Raw genomic sequence first — 17,443 nt, forward strand, 5'->3', positions numbered from 1 at the left:
GTGTGAGTGCTGCACACCACTGGATCCATACTGGCAAAACTTTGCCAGTGTGGTCATAGCACTCAAACACATGTGTTGCTGCGTTTGTTGGTGGATGTAGAACTGCTTCACCTTTCTAATTTGGTTAGATACCTGCGCAGCGACACTGAGGATCCTGCGGCTGGGTCAGCATCACACTCAGCAGGAGGAGTAGAAACCTCGGGACAGGCCAGGTATGCTTTTCGTTTTTATGTTACCCACTAGCACAAGAAAACCTGCGTTACAAGTTTCCACATACAAACTATTGGTGGGTTTCTCTCTCACTCTGTGTAGGTCCATTTCCACAAAGCGCCTACCACTCCGAGAATGGGATGCCTTCCAGCGGACCTTCCCAGTAACCCTAAATGGAGAGCCACCTTCAAAACGCCGGTGTGTACAGGCTGGTTTTCCACACTACCGAGCCCACTACAAAAGGTGGAGGGAGCTTCAGCTTAAGCAGAGAGTTCAGCACATCCTCGGTAAGCCCGTCATGCTAATGGATGCTCTGCCTCCATTATTTACAGCTCTAATATATACACATAGCTCAGCAATACTTCACATCACAGAGGTTCAAATATATATGATTGACTCAGATGGTTGATTTGCAGTATTCCTCACGCCTCGCTCTGGGACAGGGTGTGCCAGAAGAAGCAACGCCCCTCAGCGTGCAAGAGTACAGACGGCATTAGATAAGGAGACCTGGAGCACCAACAAGCCCACTGTTGATGCCGTCCTACGGGCCTGGGTTGCTCCACAGCCCAGGATCCAGGACAGCCCGTCCCTCATGTCCTCGATTTCAGAGCAGAAATGGAAGGGCCTGGCTTTGAAGGACTTCGGGGAGGAAAAGGGCAAAGGTAAATGCACCTATCGTTTGGACCACACCCTCGTTTGACAGCAAGTCAACATTTCTAAAGAGCTTATGATGACTTCCTGTTTGCTCACAGGTGTCATCGCCCTGATGCCCTTCAACAAAGGAGACGTCGTCTGCGACTACCACGGGACGTGCATCACCAAAGCTGCAGGGAATCAGAGGCGGCAGTCAGGGTCTCTCTTCTTCTACAGGGACGAGTGCCACAGGGCTGATGCCACTGCGTCCCCCTGTGCCTGCCACCTGCACAAGGACTCCTATGGAAGGCACATGAACCATTGCCAAAGGAATCCAAACGTGAAGCCACAAAGGTTCACCATGAACTTCCCTGCTGGTCCTCGGGAGAGTGTGCTGTTCATCGCCCTGAGGGACATCGCGGTTGGAGAGGAGCTCCTGTGGGACTATGGAGTCTAGAGATGGCACCGTGTTTTATGTCCCATATCCTACATTTGGATTTCTGCCCACACCGACATGACTCCAATAGAGTGTATTTTATAATCAATAAAACTGTGTGTTTTTTTTAATATATTGCTGTGTTTTGTATAAGTTCAAACTCAAACTAAAGCTGTCCTGTTATATATCTTTCTCAGAGGTGAAATGCCGGTTGACTCGGTCCATCACTGATGGAGTCTCCCATAAATCCTTTGGCTGGACATTTGACTTGTCTTTATTTTTCCTTTGTTTGATGCTTTGCTTGGCTTTTGTTGTCTCTGACCTTTTCTGATTAAAAGAAAATTGAGCTCACAGGACACCATGTTGCCTCAGCTGATGCAGTCCTCTTTGCAATAATGTTTATTTCCAAAGGAATTTCTAGAAATTCAGAACAGTAAAATTCACAGAATGAATTAGAAGATAACTCTTATGTAGTTAAACTAAAATCCTCTGTGGGGGTTAGTATATAAACTCTTAACACCTAGTTAGCATTAATAAGTGTTAAATTATCAACTCCAGACAGATTTGGTATTCAACACTAATCATGAGTTAAGTACCAACTCTCCAAAAAGAGTTAAATTACTTAGTTGAATAAGACGCTTTAAAAGAGCTGAAATCAAATCTGACAGTCGTTCATTGGACATGTTGGATTTGCTGTGTGGTAAGGCACCTGGGCCAGATGGCTTTCTGACTTTACAAAACCTTCCCAGAAAAAAGAATATTGCCTCTTTTTAACATGTATGTAGAAGCATATCACACGGAGGCTCTCACCGCACTGTTGAGCAGGCAGTGAGTACTGAGAAACCTGCTAAACCTGCAGAACACTCATCATTTAGAGTCTGACGGGGGTTGACACTAAAATACTTTAAATGTTTAGCATGAAGATCGGAGCCTTGGATCCCACATTTGATTCACTTTGTACCAAAGCATCAAGGGTTTCACAATATAAGAAGGGTTCTCATATAATTCATGAGAGATGTGATGCTAACGATGCAGCTTTATTATCACTGGACGCTCGTCAGGCCTCGGACAGAATAGATTCATTTAACGTTCTCCCAAGATATGGATTTGGAAATCTTTTTCTCAGATGGGTTCAACTTTTGTAACAAACAATAGTTTCTAAACCCGTCACATTGGAGCGTTCCACTCATCAGGGGTGCCCGTTATCTCCAATGCTATTTATTCTGACTGGAACCTCTGGTGATGACACTTAGAATGAGAGCTGTACTATTTGGTTTCCAGTTAGGAGATCGAGAGCAGAGATTGGCCCTAGGCCCTAGACTAGGCTGTCTGTTAGCAAAGTTGCAAAATTAATGCTACAAATGGAGCTATTTAGACGATTTTCTGGCTATAAATGATTCAAAATCCTCCTCCGTCCTATTCCTGAACAAGGATGAAAGGTTATGCAAAGTTTTTATATTGAGTCACTTCCTCTGCCTCCTCCAAAAGAATCCTTTCAGAAGTTAAACGATATCTTTAATTGGTTAATTTGGACTAACAAAGGTCCTAGATGAAGACTTGGCTTGTTGTGCCTGCCATATGAAAGAGGGGGTTACAATTCTCTGATCTTAAACTGTATCACTGGTCTGCACAGGTGCGCTCAGCCACGCTCTATTTTTCCACTGAGACACCTGCAGCCTGAATAAAACGTGAACAAAAAACAGCGACAAACCTTCAGTTTGATCTGCATCTATGCTCTGCAAGCTGAATATATATTATTTTATTTTATTTTAAAGTTTCCACTTGACAGAAATGTGTTTTTGTTTAAGATTCCCGAGGTTCGCACGGTGTCATCCTCCTGAAAAGGAAACACCTTGTGGCGTCAGGTGAGCTGCATAAGGTGCTGTCAGTCACATGACCCTGAGCCTCAGCAGGAAGTCTGACCCCTTCATAATAAAAGCATGTTCTTCACCTGCACTAATCAGGCTGAGAACACGCTGGGCTGGAGTCAGGTGATCTACTTGTAGTTCAAACACAGCTGTTTCCTTTCCTGAGTTCTTATCACATCTCCTAAACACATTTCCTCCACCTCAGAACGTTTCTATCAAGGAAAAGTGCTTAGGAAAGGAGGTAGGAGACCACTGAGTGTGTGTGGACGTAAAGGGCTTTTATTGTGAATTGCCGTTTAAAGTTGTTCCGCACATGCGCGGTAGAGATCCTGCGTGAGCAGAGACTAGTCAGTTTAATAAGTTTGATGCTTTGTTTAAAATACAGAACAAAAGTAAACAAAGTAGGACGGTAGGGCATCATGGCGGCTTTATGAACGGTAAGAGGCGGGAACACGGCGGCGACGGTCAGAGGGAGGACATCAACAGGAGGAGGACCGGAAGCTGTTTGAAAGCCGTGAGCGGGAGTTTGTCAGCAGGGGGAGAAACCGGCACCCGGAGCGAAGACATGGACCCCCTGCAGGAGCTCCTGGACCGGGTCAAGCCCAGCACCGAGGCGGTGAGTCCCAGACTGACCCTGTTTGCCCGAACTGAGCGATAAATAACAGTCTACGTACACGCACAGCCCTGCGTACGTAGACTGTCTGCGTCATGACGTAAGGCAGAGCAGCAGCCAATCGCTGTTTCGAGCTAATTCTATAGCAGAAATCCACACAGAAAAGAGAATATAAGGATGTGAGCCTGTTCTACATTTATTATTGTGACCTCCGACCTGCTGCTTTGTTTCTTTAGGAGTCCCTGTGGTTAAAGAACATCTTCACCTCCATCTCTGAACACCTGAGTCCTGTGGTGTGTAGCTCCGCCCCCTCGCAGACAGGTGAGTTCCTCTTTGTTTGAAACAGCTGGCTGATAAATCAGCTGTACTTTAAATCCTTAATGACGATGTTCACTTATGAAACCAAATACTATTTAAACCATTATTTAAACAGTGAAAGCAGGGCTCACCTGCCCTCACAGGTGTCATCAGAGCAGTCCAGTGTGTAGATGTGAGTGTGGTTCAAAGGTCAGAGCCATGAAGGTGACCGACTGTCAGTGAGGAACAGGGAGGACTAAGAGTCTGAGGATGAAGAGCAGCTGCTTCCTCAGGTGGTCCCACCTGTTGACACACCAGCTCTGGTGTCCACTTCAGGTGTTCTCAGTGGGCGGGGCTTCAGTTGTTTATGTTTGTGTTTACCCTTTAAACGTTGTTTTCCCAGGTAACCACGGTGACCTCAGCCTCTTCGATCTGAGCATGTGTGCGGTGCAGGCGATCCAGCATCAGATGTGTGTGGCCCACAGCTTACCTGTCAGCTACAGGTAACGCCCGCTGACATCATCGCTGTAGCAGGTCACGTGACGTGGCCTTACCGCTGTCCTCCCGTCTGTCCGCAGGCTGCTGTCCGTCTCCCAGCTCGTCTCCCAGCAGCACCTGGCCTGCGTCAGCAACCTGTCCTGGAGCACCAATCAGCAGAGAGCCTGGGCCAGGGAGGCGGAGCTCGCCGTGCCGGGTCAGAGGGCGCTGCCGAGGGTCAACCTGCTGCTGATTGGCTGTCTGAGAGAAGGCCCTGACGGAGAGTACAGGCTGACGGACGCCAGCGGCAGCGTCATGTGTGTGGTGAGTCAGAGGGGGAGGAGCCTAACCTTAACCCATGGTCCATCAGCTGGTTAGTTCTCAGGAGCTTCTTCACAGCAGCGTCACTAAACCGGATCTGGTCAGAACTGATGGTAACGAGGTCACAACAAACTGCAGGCGTTCATGTGCAACGTGAATGAAATCGAATTCCTCTTTAATTCAGCTCATTCTCTGTGCAGGGACACAAGTGCTGATAGAGTCTGGTCATCACACGCTTCTCTGCTGATGTTTACATCAGCATGAAACAAGCAAACAAGCTCAACAGCTGACTTTCATTTCTGTAACTCAGAAACATCAGGACTTGTTAAATGTGAGCTGTGTTTATATGGATTCACTTAGCTGATCGATAAGTAAGGATGTAAAGACAGAGTCTGTCAGCAAGTGAGTAACTGTGCTGGCACAGACGTGATGACGGCAGAGCTTTATAAAGATGTGGAGCCTCCTCCTCACATAAAGTATACAGATAGCATCACCTGCAGTAACCTGACAGATTACAGTCAGACAGCTGCAGCAGGCTCAGTGTGGTCCTGGCATCACCGCACGGATTAATGACTCACAGTACTTGAAATGTGCAATTCCCTTGTGTTCTTATTGCTATTTATTCTATTCTTCCCTTTTCTATCCTCTGTATTTGTATATGTGTATATTTCTGCTCACCTTCTGTAACTTCTGTCGGTGCTGGGCTGCTGGAAACCGAATTTCCCGGAGGAACGCAGCCGAGGGATCAATAAAGTTTAATCTGATCTGATCTAATCTGATCTGATCTGATCTACTGCAGCTATAAAACAAACGGCATCACTGCAGATCAGAGCTGATGAAGCTGTCATCATCAGTGGATCCACACTCCGCCACTCTCTCACCCGCGTCTCTCTCTCTCTCTCTCATCCAGTGCCTGTCTCTCTCGCCCCCGTGGCTCGATCGTCCCGTTTTCCTCCCTCACTGGAACTACATCCCCCACAATGCATCGGGCCAGGAAGAGGCCGCAGGCTTCTTGGAGCTGATTGGCTCCCCTGTCCTATTGTGTCCTGGTGCTGAGCAGAGATTGGCTGCTGCTCCTGGAAGGGTGGAGCTAAGCGGAGCGGTGGGAGTCGGAGAGGCCGGCAGGCTGCTGAGGCACAGGTGGGTCACATGACCTCTGAACTGCAGTGGAGTTTCTGAGCAGTGTGTGTGACAGATGTGTGTGTGTGTGCTCCAGGGTCAAAGGTCAGCGGCTGAGCGTGTTCGGAGAGGTGGGCTCAGTTTGCCCTCTGCTGGCCGTGGCAGGAACGACCTTCTTTTGCTTCACGCTGACGGATGAGTCGCGCTCGCTGCCCGTGCTCGTACAGGTACCAGCTCTCTGAGGATGATGATGGTGAGGAGGGACGATGAAGCTCAGTGTGTGTGTGTGTGTGTGCAGGACAGCAGCCGGCTCAGCTGGATCCAGCGTGTGTGTGTCGGGCAGAGCGTGTGTGTGACAGCTCTACGTGTGTGTGCGCTACGAGGCTGGAGAGGAAACAACATCCTGTGTGTGACGAAGCGCTCCGAGCTGCACGCCGACTACACGCACACACAGGAGCACACACAGGAACACACACACTCTGAGTCCCTGCTGTCACAGCCTGCTGAGGACGACTGTGAGGAGGCGGAGCATGAGGAGGTGGAGCTGGACCAATCAGCTGTGAGGATAAAGCACTCCAAAGTCATCAGCTACCAGGTGAGTGTGCTGTGAGCTCTGATTGGCTACTACATGTTTGTACCTGTGTGCTGATTACTTAGCCTCCTCTGCTGTGATAGGGCACGGTGACTGAGGTTGTGAGTGAGGGGGCGGGGCTCTACGTGCTGGATGGGAAGGTGGGTCTGTGCGTGGCCTATCAGCCGGCGGCGAAGAGGAAGCTGAGGGCGGGAGACAGAGTGGAGGTGAGTCACATGATGTGACATCATCATGCCCGTTTGTGTTCGTGGCAGCCACGACTAATAAAGTTTGATGGTTCCTCCTCCTGCAGTTGCATCACGCCCACTTCCTGTACCGGCCCTGCCCGGACTTCCCTCCCAGCATGCTTTGCACCTGCCTGCGCTCCAGCCTGAGGGTGACGGCCTTCAGCAGGGCGGGAGGCTCGCCACCTGACAACCGCTGCCCGGGAGATGGGGCGTTACCACGGTTACTGCTGCAGAGAAACACAGATGTGTCCGATTACCTGTGGACCTGTCACCTAAGCTCGCAGCTGGCACACAGGTGAGGCTCCACCCACCACCACCTGTCCACAGTCAGGGACAGCAGAGCCTAACCTTTGTCCTCCGCTGGCTCTGGCTTGTTTCCTGGTCCTGGTCTTGGTCCTCAGTCTGGTCCAAGGTGTGTGGAGGCAGCAGTGTGTGTGCTTGCTGTCCTGGAGGCTGATGGAGACTCTGAGCAGAGCTGGAGGACGAGGACGCAGAGACATCTACGCTGAGATGCTGGACGAGCCTCACACCTGTCCTGTGACGCAGGTAGGTCCCACTCTCACCTGTCTTCCTTACAGGTGAGTGTGGAGCATGCTCAGTGTGCTCTGTGTCCCTGCAGTACAGCGTGTCCTCGGCGGTCCGGCAGTACCTCGGTGTGTCGGAGCTCCTGGAGTCCCTGCAGACTGGCTGCTGGTCTTCGGCCCCTCTGAGCTCTCTGCTGCCCCCTGATGGCTCCAACCTGACCTCCTCCCAGATCAACGGGTTCCTGTCCTGGTCTTGCAGGACTCTGTCCTCCGAGCCTCAGGGTGGAGACGCTGTGAGGTAAGGTGACAGCAGCTCCCACATGAAGTCATGTGATTACGTACCAATGGTTTTTGCCGGTTTGTGTGTCAGGCAGCGCCCCCTGCTGCTGGTCGGCCTGCTGGAGCTGCCGTCACAGACGTCCGAGTTCAAACACTCGATGCAGCTCAGAGACGCCGCGGGAGCTGCAGCCTGCGTGCTGACGGAGAGCAGCGAGGAGGAGGGAGCGCAGAGGGCGGTCTTTAACAGCGCCTGGATCGGTACAATGCACGCACACAGACACACACAGTGACACACAGCTTTATTCTTTAATGTGTGTGTGTGTGTGTGTGTGTGTGCTGCAGGTTGTCTGGTGGGTGTGGTGCAGTTCACCATGGTGACAGAGAGATTCCTCCAATCAGATTTCCCCTCCTACCAACACCTGGACCAGGACAGGTTCATCACACACAAACACTGCAGGTACACACACACACAACCTGCAGCATGCTGACTGCTCATTGGTCCACTCTCTGTGATGTAAGAGGGCATCTGATTGGTTCAGGGTGTGAGCTTCCTTCCTGGTTGTAAACATTATGAGTTAAATAAAGCTGGGTTCAATTCACAGGGTTTACCTGCAGTTCTCTCTGGACCACCTGCACATCCTGAGTCCATCTGTTGCCATGGAGACACACCTGAGACACAAGGGGGAGGAGCCAGGAGGGGATGTCACTGCCAGGAAGCAGACAGTGGAAGAAGAAGAAGAGACTGCTGGGAGTAAGAGGAGGAGAAGAGAAGAAGAAGAAGCCGACTTCGGCAACCCCTGGCCCTGTGTCTCCATGGTGATCAGGGTGGAGCAGAAGGAGGGTGTGTCCTGGAGGAATACAGGGGCGGAGGCAGAGGATCAGGAGGCAGGGCTGAGACTGTGCTTCTCAGTGAAAGCTGCTGTGATTGGTCCAGTGGTCAGCTGGAGGCGGGACCCGAAGAATGAGCCAATGACAGAGAAAGAAAGTGAACAAAAGCAGGAGAGAAAGGTGAGAGACGCACCTGTGTGTGTTTACCTGAGCTCACCTGGATACACAGTTACATGTGTGTGTGTCTGTGTGCGTGCAGGTGGTGCTGGTGTTCTCAGGTGTGTGTACGCGGTGGTTTCCTGTCCTCCAGCCTGGATGTTTCTACAGACTCATCGCCGCTAACACTCAGGTATCAACCCAGCTTTGATGATGTCACTAAGGGGCGTGGCCAGAGGTTGGCCTCATCGGTCTCTGCTCTCTGATATTAGACACATGAACACGTTTTTCAGCTTTAACTGTAGTTGTTCACACACTGAGGTTAATTATGGAGTTCCACAGGGTTCAGTGCTTGGACCAGTTCTGTTTACATTATACATGCTTCCCTTAGGCAGCATCATCAAAACACAGCTTACATTTTTACTGCTATGCAGATGACTCCCACCATTCCTGTTTGTGGGGAGTTGATCTGACCTGAATCCTTGCAGCTGATTGGTCCATGTGTCTGTCAATCAGGATCCCAGTGTTTTGATTGGCTGTGGAGTTTCTGAGCGCAGTGGGGTGGATCTCCACGCTGAGTCAACCCTACAAGTCAGACGTGGTTGGAGATTCCACACTCTGACACGCCCACTGCTGCTGCCCACCTGCAGACAGGTAACACTCTGTTTGCTCCCCGTCTTCCTCCAGGACCCTTAAACTTTTTTTTTAGAGATTGACAGACCATGTGACTTTCATGCAGTGCATTGTGGGTACAAGTGGCAACAAAATCAAAACTGCATTAAGCGCTAGTATTTCCAGCACCGGTAATCATCAATTCTGTGGTTTTAATCCCTACTTGCATTTTATTTGCCCAAAAACAGTTCTGTACAAAACGACAGAGAACACGGCAGCTCTGTACAAAGACAGACGTGACGAAAAGGCAAAAAAAAAAGTAGAGGAAAAATCAAAGGAGTGAAAGGGTCAGACCCACACGAGCATACAGAGTGGAGTAAGGACGTTAGCCTGCTGCACAACTTTCATCACACACATATTTATTATTATATGGTCCTAAGTGTGAGTGCACACACTCACAACATGTTTAGTAACTTCAGATCCTGCAACAAACCCAGGTCCAGTTTACTTTGGTGATTTGGACTATTCCATCTCACAGCTGTAGCTCAGGTGGCAGAGCAGGTCAGCCAGTAATCAGAAGGTCGGTGGTTCGATCCCAGGCTGCCTCCTGCCTGCCTAAATATCCTTGGGCAAGATACTAACCCCATGTTTGCCTACTGGTGGTGGTCAGAGGGCCCCGTGCTGCCAGTGTCCGGCAGCCTCGCCTCTGTCAGTGCGCCCCAGGGTGGCTGTGGTGAATGTACAGTAGTGTAAAGCACTTTGGGGTCCTTAGGGACTAAGTAAACTATACAAATGCAGCCCATTTACCGTTTATTTAGCTGTTGTTAAATATTTTATCTCCTGTACAGGCCAACGCATCTATTTGTTGTTTCAGGTTGAAGTGTTACACAATAATAATAATGGATTGGATTTATATAGCGCTTTTCAAGGCACCCAAAGCGCTTTACAATGCCACTATTCATTCACTCTCACATTCACACACTGGTGGAGGCAGCTACGTTGTAGCCACAGCTGCCCTGGGGCAGACTGACAGAAGCAGGCTGCCATATCGCACCATCGGCCCCTCTGGCCAACACCAGTAGGCAAGTAGGGTAAAGTGTCTTGCCCAAGGACACAACGACCAGGACAGAGAGCCCGGGGATCGAACCAGCGACCTTCCGGTTACAGATACGCTTCCCCAACCCCCTGAGCCACGGTCGCCCAACATTTTCAGATCTAATAGAAATAAAATGAGTGTTTCATAATTCATTCAATTTATTCTCTTTATTTATAACTGGCATTATTGTTTCATTCAATTATAGAATCTTACAGGAAAGATTGTAAAAATCCATCAGCTTTATTAGCTGCTTCAGTGAAAAACAAATCAACAATGCAACAAAGAAAAAAACATTGCTAACAACATAGTAGAAAACAGTTATTCATCACTTGCTTGCTTCAATACAGCACTTGGGCACATATATTAGAGATAGATTAGATTAGATTAGATGAAACTTTATTAATCCCTCGGGTGGGTTCCTCCGGGAAATTCAGTTTCCAGTAGCAAAGCACCGAAAGAAGTTGCATGTTACAGATACATTAGGGGGAATGAGAGTAGGGATATAAGCATAAATACACCATATATACACATATATAGATACAGAATATACAATATGGATAAATAGGATTGCTCATTTGAGTGAGTATATTGCACAGTCAAATATAAGAAAAGGAAAAAGACAAAAAAAACCCAAAAACTAACATTGCAAATATTGCACAGTGTAGAAAGGCACCTACAACTCAGTTGTTCCCCCCTCCCTTGTTCCCCTGTTTCCCCTCCCTCTCCCCTCCAGAGAGGAGTTAAACAGTCTGATGGCGTGTGGGACAAAGGAGTTTTTAAGTCTGTTGGTTTTTGACTTTGGGAGAAGCAGCCTGTCACTGAATAGGCTCCTCTGATTGTTTACGACCGTGTGCAGAGGATGCCCAGCATTGTTCATAATGTCCAGCAGTTTAAGGTCCTCTTCTCTGCCACATATATGCGGATGTTTCGTGGCTCTCTCTCTTAACCGATCAGATCTGGCTGTGGTAGCAGCTTTAAACTCGGTCTGACCCAGGCTGATAGAGGGGCCCAGTCTGGATCACATTCCTGCATTTTGTTTCTGGTTTTCCTACAAAACACAACAAACATGAGCCCGCAAAGCCACAGTGAACAAAGCAGCATAGCAACGAATTCAACTCAAATCAATATAACACTTATTTGTAACCTACATCAACAATCATGTTATGATAAATTATGTAATAACTACAAAGGAAGACTTAATAATACAACACAGTTAATAATACAACAGCTTCTTGCCATTTTTGTGTTTCTTTTTATTACTGTGTGACTGTTTTCTTGTGAAAGCCTGCGTGCGCTAGTACCGCTTGCCACTCATTCCCAGAATCCTTTGCGGTTTTACCCCTGAATGACGTCACATTTTCCATCTCTATTCTCTGTGTTTTCAGGCCGTCCCACCCACAGTTTTGTCCGTCTCAGAGGTCTTAGACTGCAGGTAAACTGCTCGTCCCTCACTGAGTCGCCCCCTGTGGCCATCCGAGGAACTGCAGCTGCAGTCTGCTTTAAACTCCTACTGGTGTGTGTGTGTGTGTGTGTGTGTGTGTGTTTTAGCTCAGAGCTGGTGTGTTTTCAGGGTGTGGTGTCTGAAAGGATCAGTGTGAACAACAGGACCGCCCACTCTGGACACACACACTCAGGTACAAACTAGAGATGGCACGATACCACTTTTTTATGTCCGATACCGATACCGATATCATAAATTTGGATATCTGCCGATACCGATATGAATCCGATATAGTGTTTTTTAATCAACAAAACTGTTTTTTAAATATCTTGCTGCATTTTGTATAAGTTCATACTCAAGTTTAAAACAACAACTACACTAAAGCTATTCTGTTATACCTGTATGCAAAAAAAAATGTTTCATAGTTCAGCAATACTGATCAATCTAATAAACTTAAACCTACACCATCCTCCCTATTCTGGTATTTTAAAGAGTACTTAGCATAAATATTAAGCAACCTAACTAATAGGGTTCCAACTCCCAGCAACAACAAAAATAAATAAATAAAAAATAAGGAACCACCCCTCACGCGCCACCTCATGATGCCTAATCGACGTAATCAACATTAATTTGATGCAGTGTGAAAAAAAATGCACAGAAATCAATTATTTTTCAAGAAATATTAAATAGATTCAACATCTTTCTTCAACAGAATTGCAGACTGCACAGATGGTACCTTCCCAAAGGAAAAAGTACTATAGCTTACTAGGGTATATTAGACTTAATAGTTACTATATACAGTAATGGACTTCTATTCATTTTACATCAAATTAAAACTTTGGGTGTAAGATTCAGATAATTATTTATTAAAAGCTAGACATTTTAAATGAGAATAAGAAAGAAAAGTATGTCTTTGTGCCCCCTTTTCCCTGTTAATGCCCTATCGGCCCCCCTGGCTAAACTTTGCTAGATCCGCCCCTGCACAGTTACCAGCCGTCAGCTACGTAGAAAAAGATCCTGGTGTAGAAAGTAATATTAAATAAATTCTAACAACAGCTTATCAAGCTTAAACGTGCTGCTGTTGTTCAGCCGCTGGTTTCCTCTTTCTGGTGCGAAGTGGGCCAAAAACAAAGACGGACTCGCGACAGAAAAGCCGATCAGCTGATCATTAAGCAGTTTCACGATTGAAGTACCAGCCGGAGAGCGAGAGGCAGTCGCTCGTTAAGCTTAACGCAGGAATGCTTTACAAACATTCAGAGATGGACTTACACACTTGCTTTACTTCTCTCGGGGATAACTTTGTCGGAGATGAAATGCCGGGTTGCTAGCGAAGCTCCAAATGCTATCCAGACCACCAACAGGTCCCGCACGTGCTAACGTTCTGAGGTGAGTTACGGCGTGTTGCAAGTTTTGTGAGGTGCTTTCGTGATATTTAATGGATCGGATTACATTTTTTATTTTTCTCCGATATCCGATCCAGTAATTTAGGTCAGTATCGGACCGATACCGATACGTAATATCGGATCGGTCCATCTCTAGTACAAACACAGAGGTGGTTTGTGTATCAGGCTTTTCTGCTGTGAAGTTGTAACATGGGGTCTATGGGGGCGACTCACTGCTGCCTCTGCTGGACACTAGAGGAACTGCAGGCATCAGTGCTTCAGGTCTGAGTCTCAGGTCTGACTGTTAGCTGAATGTGTGTGTGCAGGTGTGCGTCTCACTCTTTGTGACCAAGCTGGGAGGAGTCTGCAGGTGTACCTGGACTTAAGCCACACCCCCTACCCACCTGGCCTGTTGCCGGGTAACACTCTGCTGTTGTCTGGTTTCCAGAGGAGGCTGTCCAGGTGAGACACACATAGACAGGCTTATAAAAGTTTGGACTCTTTATTTGGACTCATTTCCAACAATGTCACCCCCAATAAAGTTCTGGATCATCTTGCATCAATAGGCTGCTGGTTTTCTTTACTCGTTTCAGGTTACCAGCAAAATAGTTGTTTAATCATCTGGAATGTACCCAGATTTATTTATTTAGACAGAGATCTTGACCCCCCAATGTTCAATACAAAGTCACGCCGATGGTTACGTACCTGTGCGGTTTACCTGTGTGTTGGTTTCAGGACAGGAAGTGTGTACTGCACGTACTTACCTGTCAGCTCCATAACTGTGGTCTCCCTGGGAGACACCAGGTAAGTTTACAGGTAAAGTCTGGTTCACGTGTTTGTCGTGCTGTTGTTTATTTGTTTGTTTGGTTTCTATCAGCTCGGCCCAGCCTCCTCCTCCTGCTCCCATCATGCACCTGGGTGAGTGGGCTCTGAGCAGCAAGCAGAGGTGCGCTGTGGGACAGGTCAAAGGTCACGTGGTGTGTTTCCTGTTCCTGCAACTGCAGTGGAGCTGCTCGCTGTGTGGCAGCGTGTACACACAGGTACTGCATAAAATACACACAGTGTGTACAGGATGTGTTTAGTGTCAGTTTCTCGGGTGCAGTGAAAGTACTCAGAGTGCTTCATGTGTTGTTAGCGTGTTGGTGGCGTGTTAGTGTTGGTGCAGTAAGTAAAGTGTCGTTTTGGAGGAAACTGCTCACGATTTCAGGTGTGTGTGTTTACCTGTTGCTCTCTCTCTCTCAGGGCTGCAGCAGCTCTCAGTGTCACTCGACCTCGTCAGTGTTTCAGTCCAAAGCAAAGTAAGAGCAGCTTCCTGTTGAGCTCACCTGCTGATACGTGTTAATCACCTGGATGAGTCAGGTGACAGTCACATGATCAAACCATGTGGCTCTGCTCTTCCATCAGGCTGGTGATCGATGACGGGACAGGTGAGGCTCACGTCTGGTTCTCAGCTGCTCTGGTTCGTGCTCTGCTGGGATTGGCTGATGCTCAGTGGGAGGGGCTTCAGAGAGCTCTCAGGGTCAGAGGTCACATCAGAGTCTTCCCTCGTGGGCAGAGCCAGGTCAGTAGCACCTGTCAGGTGTATATGTTTACCTGTCACAGGTGAGTCACGTGCTCATCGTCGTCTTTAAGCTTTATTTTGTCTTTAAAATTTAAGATGAGGCTTTAACTGTGAAAGGGCACATCCTGTTTGCATCCTGGTAACAGCTCCGTCTGCTCACACCTTACTGCTGAACTGGTTTGGGGGCGTGGCCACTTCCACCTTTAAAAGTCTGTAGGTGTGACGGACCCACGCTGGGCTCACGTGAACAGGAGGGAGGGGCCTTACAGCCGTGTGTTTCAGCGAGACTCAGGTCGTGCCCCTGACTCCACCCACTCGACCTGATGAAGCAGCAGGTGGTGTAGTTCTGAGGGTAATCAGGGCTGACTGTGAATGCCACACCTTCCACATGGAGGGTGGAGACCACAGGGGAGGGGCAGGACAGCGAGAGGCATTTAGGACTCGGGTCACACCAGGAGAACCCACAGGGCCCCTCCACCCACAGGTGGAGCTGTGTTAAAAGACCCTGCAGACTGAAACGTCCTGTGGTCAGAGGAGGTGAAACGAGAAGAAGATGCAGCTACAACCCAAAGAACAGCGTCCACACAGTGAAGCACGGTGGGGACGCTGTGGGGGGGCCACCACAGAGAGAAACAGGCGTCCTGCAGGACGTTTCCACAGGGCCGAGCCGTGAGTCTGCAGAGACATAACCTCTGTGTCTGTCTCAGGTGTGTGACGGGGACGCTGACGACTTCCTCCTCCACTTCCTGTTGTGTCTGTGCAGCAGCGATGTCATGATTCGGCCGCTCAGCCTCACCTGCAGGAAACACACCAACCAGAGACCAGAAGGTAACCCCACCCTCACACACCACCCTCACCACCCTGACTGCAACCTTCAGAGTCGTGTGTGTGTGTGTTTCAGAGGTGAGGAGGTTCACTCGAGGAGACAGAGAGTTCCTGACCAGACTGGCTCCTCCCCTTCAGCTCACCTGTCTGCACCTCCACCCTGACTGAGCTCCACCTGCTTCGTTCTGACTTCATCTGTTCTACGTGTTCGTACAAATAAAACTTTATTGTTCCTCCTCCTGTCACACGGTATCTCACCTTCACTGACCCTGACGCTGGTGATCAGGGTCAGAGGTCACACGAAGCTCTCTGGGTTTAACAGGTCATGTGACCCTTCTACAGGAAGTGATCCCTGTGAGTGGCGCCCACATCGGAGACGTTCTCAGATTCATGAAACCTAATTGGTAAAACTAAACACTGAACGTGTTTCGGTTTGTTTACAGAGGTCAGACGGTGAAAGCTTCAGCCTGACCAGGAAACAATCAGTCCTCTTTAAATCACACTTACTTTAAATGAATTCCTCCTCACCTTCATGTGTTTTGTATTATTGCATCTTATACTGAAAGAGTTCATCCATCGACACATTTTAACCCTGCAACATTTCACCGTGTCAGTTTGTCATAAATTTTAGGATTTCAGTTCATCTTTCCAATAAAGCTGGCAGCTCTGAAACAGCTGTTCTCTCTGAGGCTGTTTTGCATGTAAATAAAAGTGAAATAATTAAATGTTCTGTGAACAGACCGTCCAGTGGAGCTCCTCAGGGCTCTGTGCTTTCACCACTTTGTTTTCTACGCTAATGAGTGTCAGAGCACGTCAGCATCAGTCCTTCAACATGGTCACAGCCTCTGATGAAGGTGTTCAAATGTGGCTTTTAATCCAGGTTTACACTTAAACAGTCTCCATGAAACGGGCCTCTGCCCTCATTCATCCTGGAGATCACTCGTCTAAACCAACCAACATAAAGAACGTGATGTTTTCAAAGCGAACACGCACACACAGTTGTTATGGATACGATTAAATGTAGGAGCGATGATTCGTGAAATCCTACATGTGTGTTCTAACATGCTTTAATGATGGCACGAGCTGACAATGAATAACATAAAGTTAATAGTTAATCTGCAACAAAACTTTGTCACCGCTTCAGTTTTTGGTCTTTTCCACATACGGTTGTTGTTGTCATGGAAACAGAAACCAATCGGGCCTTGGATGGACGTCGGGAGTTCTTAACAGCAGCTCGTTGTTCATTCTGATGTTGTTTTTTAATTATATTTTATATTTAATATCATATATTGGCCTTTTTCAGCTTTATCTGAAGGGCCACGGGTCAGACTCCAGCTGGGCCTGCCGCTCTCAGCCTCACTCTGAGGAAGCCCACAGTCTCACAGTGGAAACTACACCGGGGGACCCCATCCTTGGGGTGGACCCATTTTTGTTGTAGCGTGTTTTGGGGTTTAAAAGCCACAGAGACGCGGTGCTTAGGAAAAATGCATTTCAGCTGTGCTGATGCTCCTGACACGTTGGAACGTTGGGTTGTGTTGCGTGGTTGAGAGGAGGCGGCAAAACACCTAGCAGGCTAGTCGGAAGAACACACACCCACGCTGGTATCGGTAATCCACGGTGGTTCTTTAATACGCCTTCTTCAACAACCATATAAAAGCCCGGCTGAACGGCTGCGGCTCAACAACATAACGCCCAGCGTTCATACAACCCAAGCGTTGCAAACAAAACAAGAAGAAAACGTAAATCCGTCCCTCGTTAAGCAGAAGCGTGCAGGCACGTGTCCTCATAATCCCAGAGAGAGAGAGCAGCGGCACAAACTGATGACACCATCAACCCTCGACTTGGGTGTCTTAAAGGGACACCGCACCATAGTGGCTGTCACTACGTATAAGACTGGGGAAACCTGCATTCAGCTGGACCTGAAACACACTATGTCCAGATAAACA

At 48.2% G+C, this 17,443-nt stretch overlaps 2 protein-coding genes across 2 annotated transcripts in view; both read left to right on the top strand.

Annotated features, from left to right (window-relative positions):
* LOC102305804 overlaps nt 1–1,688 on the top strand; it is a 9,207-nt gene extending 7,519 nt beyond the window's left edge. Inside the window, exons 4-7 of the mRNA XM_042216997.1 lie at nt 8–212; nt 313–497; nt 627–872; nt 963–1,688. Of these exons, the coding sequence (XP_042072931.1) occupies nt 8–212; nt 313–497; nt 627–872; nt 963–1,300 (974 nt within the window). The 3' untranslated portion in view covers nt 1,301–1,688. The remainder of the gene's footprint in view (nt 1–7; nt 213–312; nt 498–626; nt 873–962) is intronic.
* A 1,567-nt stretch (nt 1,689–3,255) lies between these two features.
* Nucleotides 3,256–17,227, top strand: ctc1 (CTS telomere maintenance complex component 1). The gene is made up of 26 exons (XM_042216998.1): nt 3,256–3,388; nt 3,533–3,763; nt 3,997–4,081; nt 4,461–4,560; nt 4,636–4,858; nt 5,766–5,995; nt 6,072–6,201; nt 6,273–6,569; nt 6,650–6,772; nt 6,859–7,088; nt 7,195–7,339; nt 7,413–7,615; nt 7,688–7,854; nt 7,939–8,053; nt 8,199–8,604; nt 8,684–8,773; nt 9,097–9,234; nt 11,674–11,720; nt 11,837–11,922; nt 13,438–13,573; nt 13,847–13,915; nt 13,989–14,151; nt 14,354–14,409; nt 14,516–14,672; nt 15,380–15,500; nt 15,574–17,227. The coding sequence occupies exons 2-26, from the start codon at nt 3,578–3,580 to the stop codon at nt 15,663–15,665; spliced, it is 3,795 nt and encodes a 1,264-aa protein (XP_042072932.1). The 5' UTR covers nt 3,256–3,388; nt 3,533–3,577; the 3' UTR covers nt 15,666–17,227.
* The last annotated feature ends 216 nt before the right edge of the window (nt 17,228–17,443 follow it).

Source organism: Haplochromis burtoni, unplaced genomic scaffold (genome assembly GCF_018398535.1).
Source record: "Haplochromis burtoni strain Fernald_Lab_line unplaced genomic scaffold, NCSU_Asbu1 Contig_1448, whole genome shotgun sequence".
NCBI classification, from domain to species: domain Eukaryota; kingdom Metazoa; phylum Chordata; class Actinopteri; order Cichliformes; family Cichlidae; genus Haplochromis; species Haplochromis burtoni.

Excerpts from the sequence above, each read along its gene's own strand:
- ctc1 (XM_042216998.1), top strand. The coding sequence starts at position 3,578 with ATGAACGGTAAGAGGCGGGAACACGGCGGCGACGGTCAGAGGGAGGAC. Across the intron at positions 3,764-3,996 it reads TCAAGCCCAGCACCGAGGCG|GAGTCCCTGTGGTTAAAGAA; the intron begins GTGAGTCCCAGA and ends TTGTTTCTTTAG. Across the intron at positions 15,501-15,573 it reads CACCAACCAGAGACCAGAAG|AGGTGAGGAGGTTCACTCGA; the intron begins GTAACCCCACCC and ends TGTGTGTTTCAG.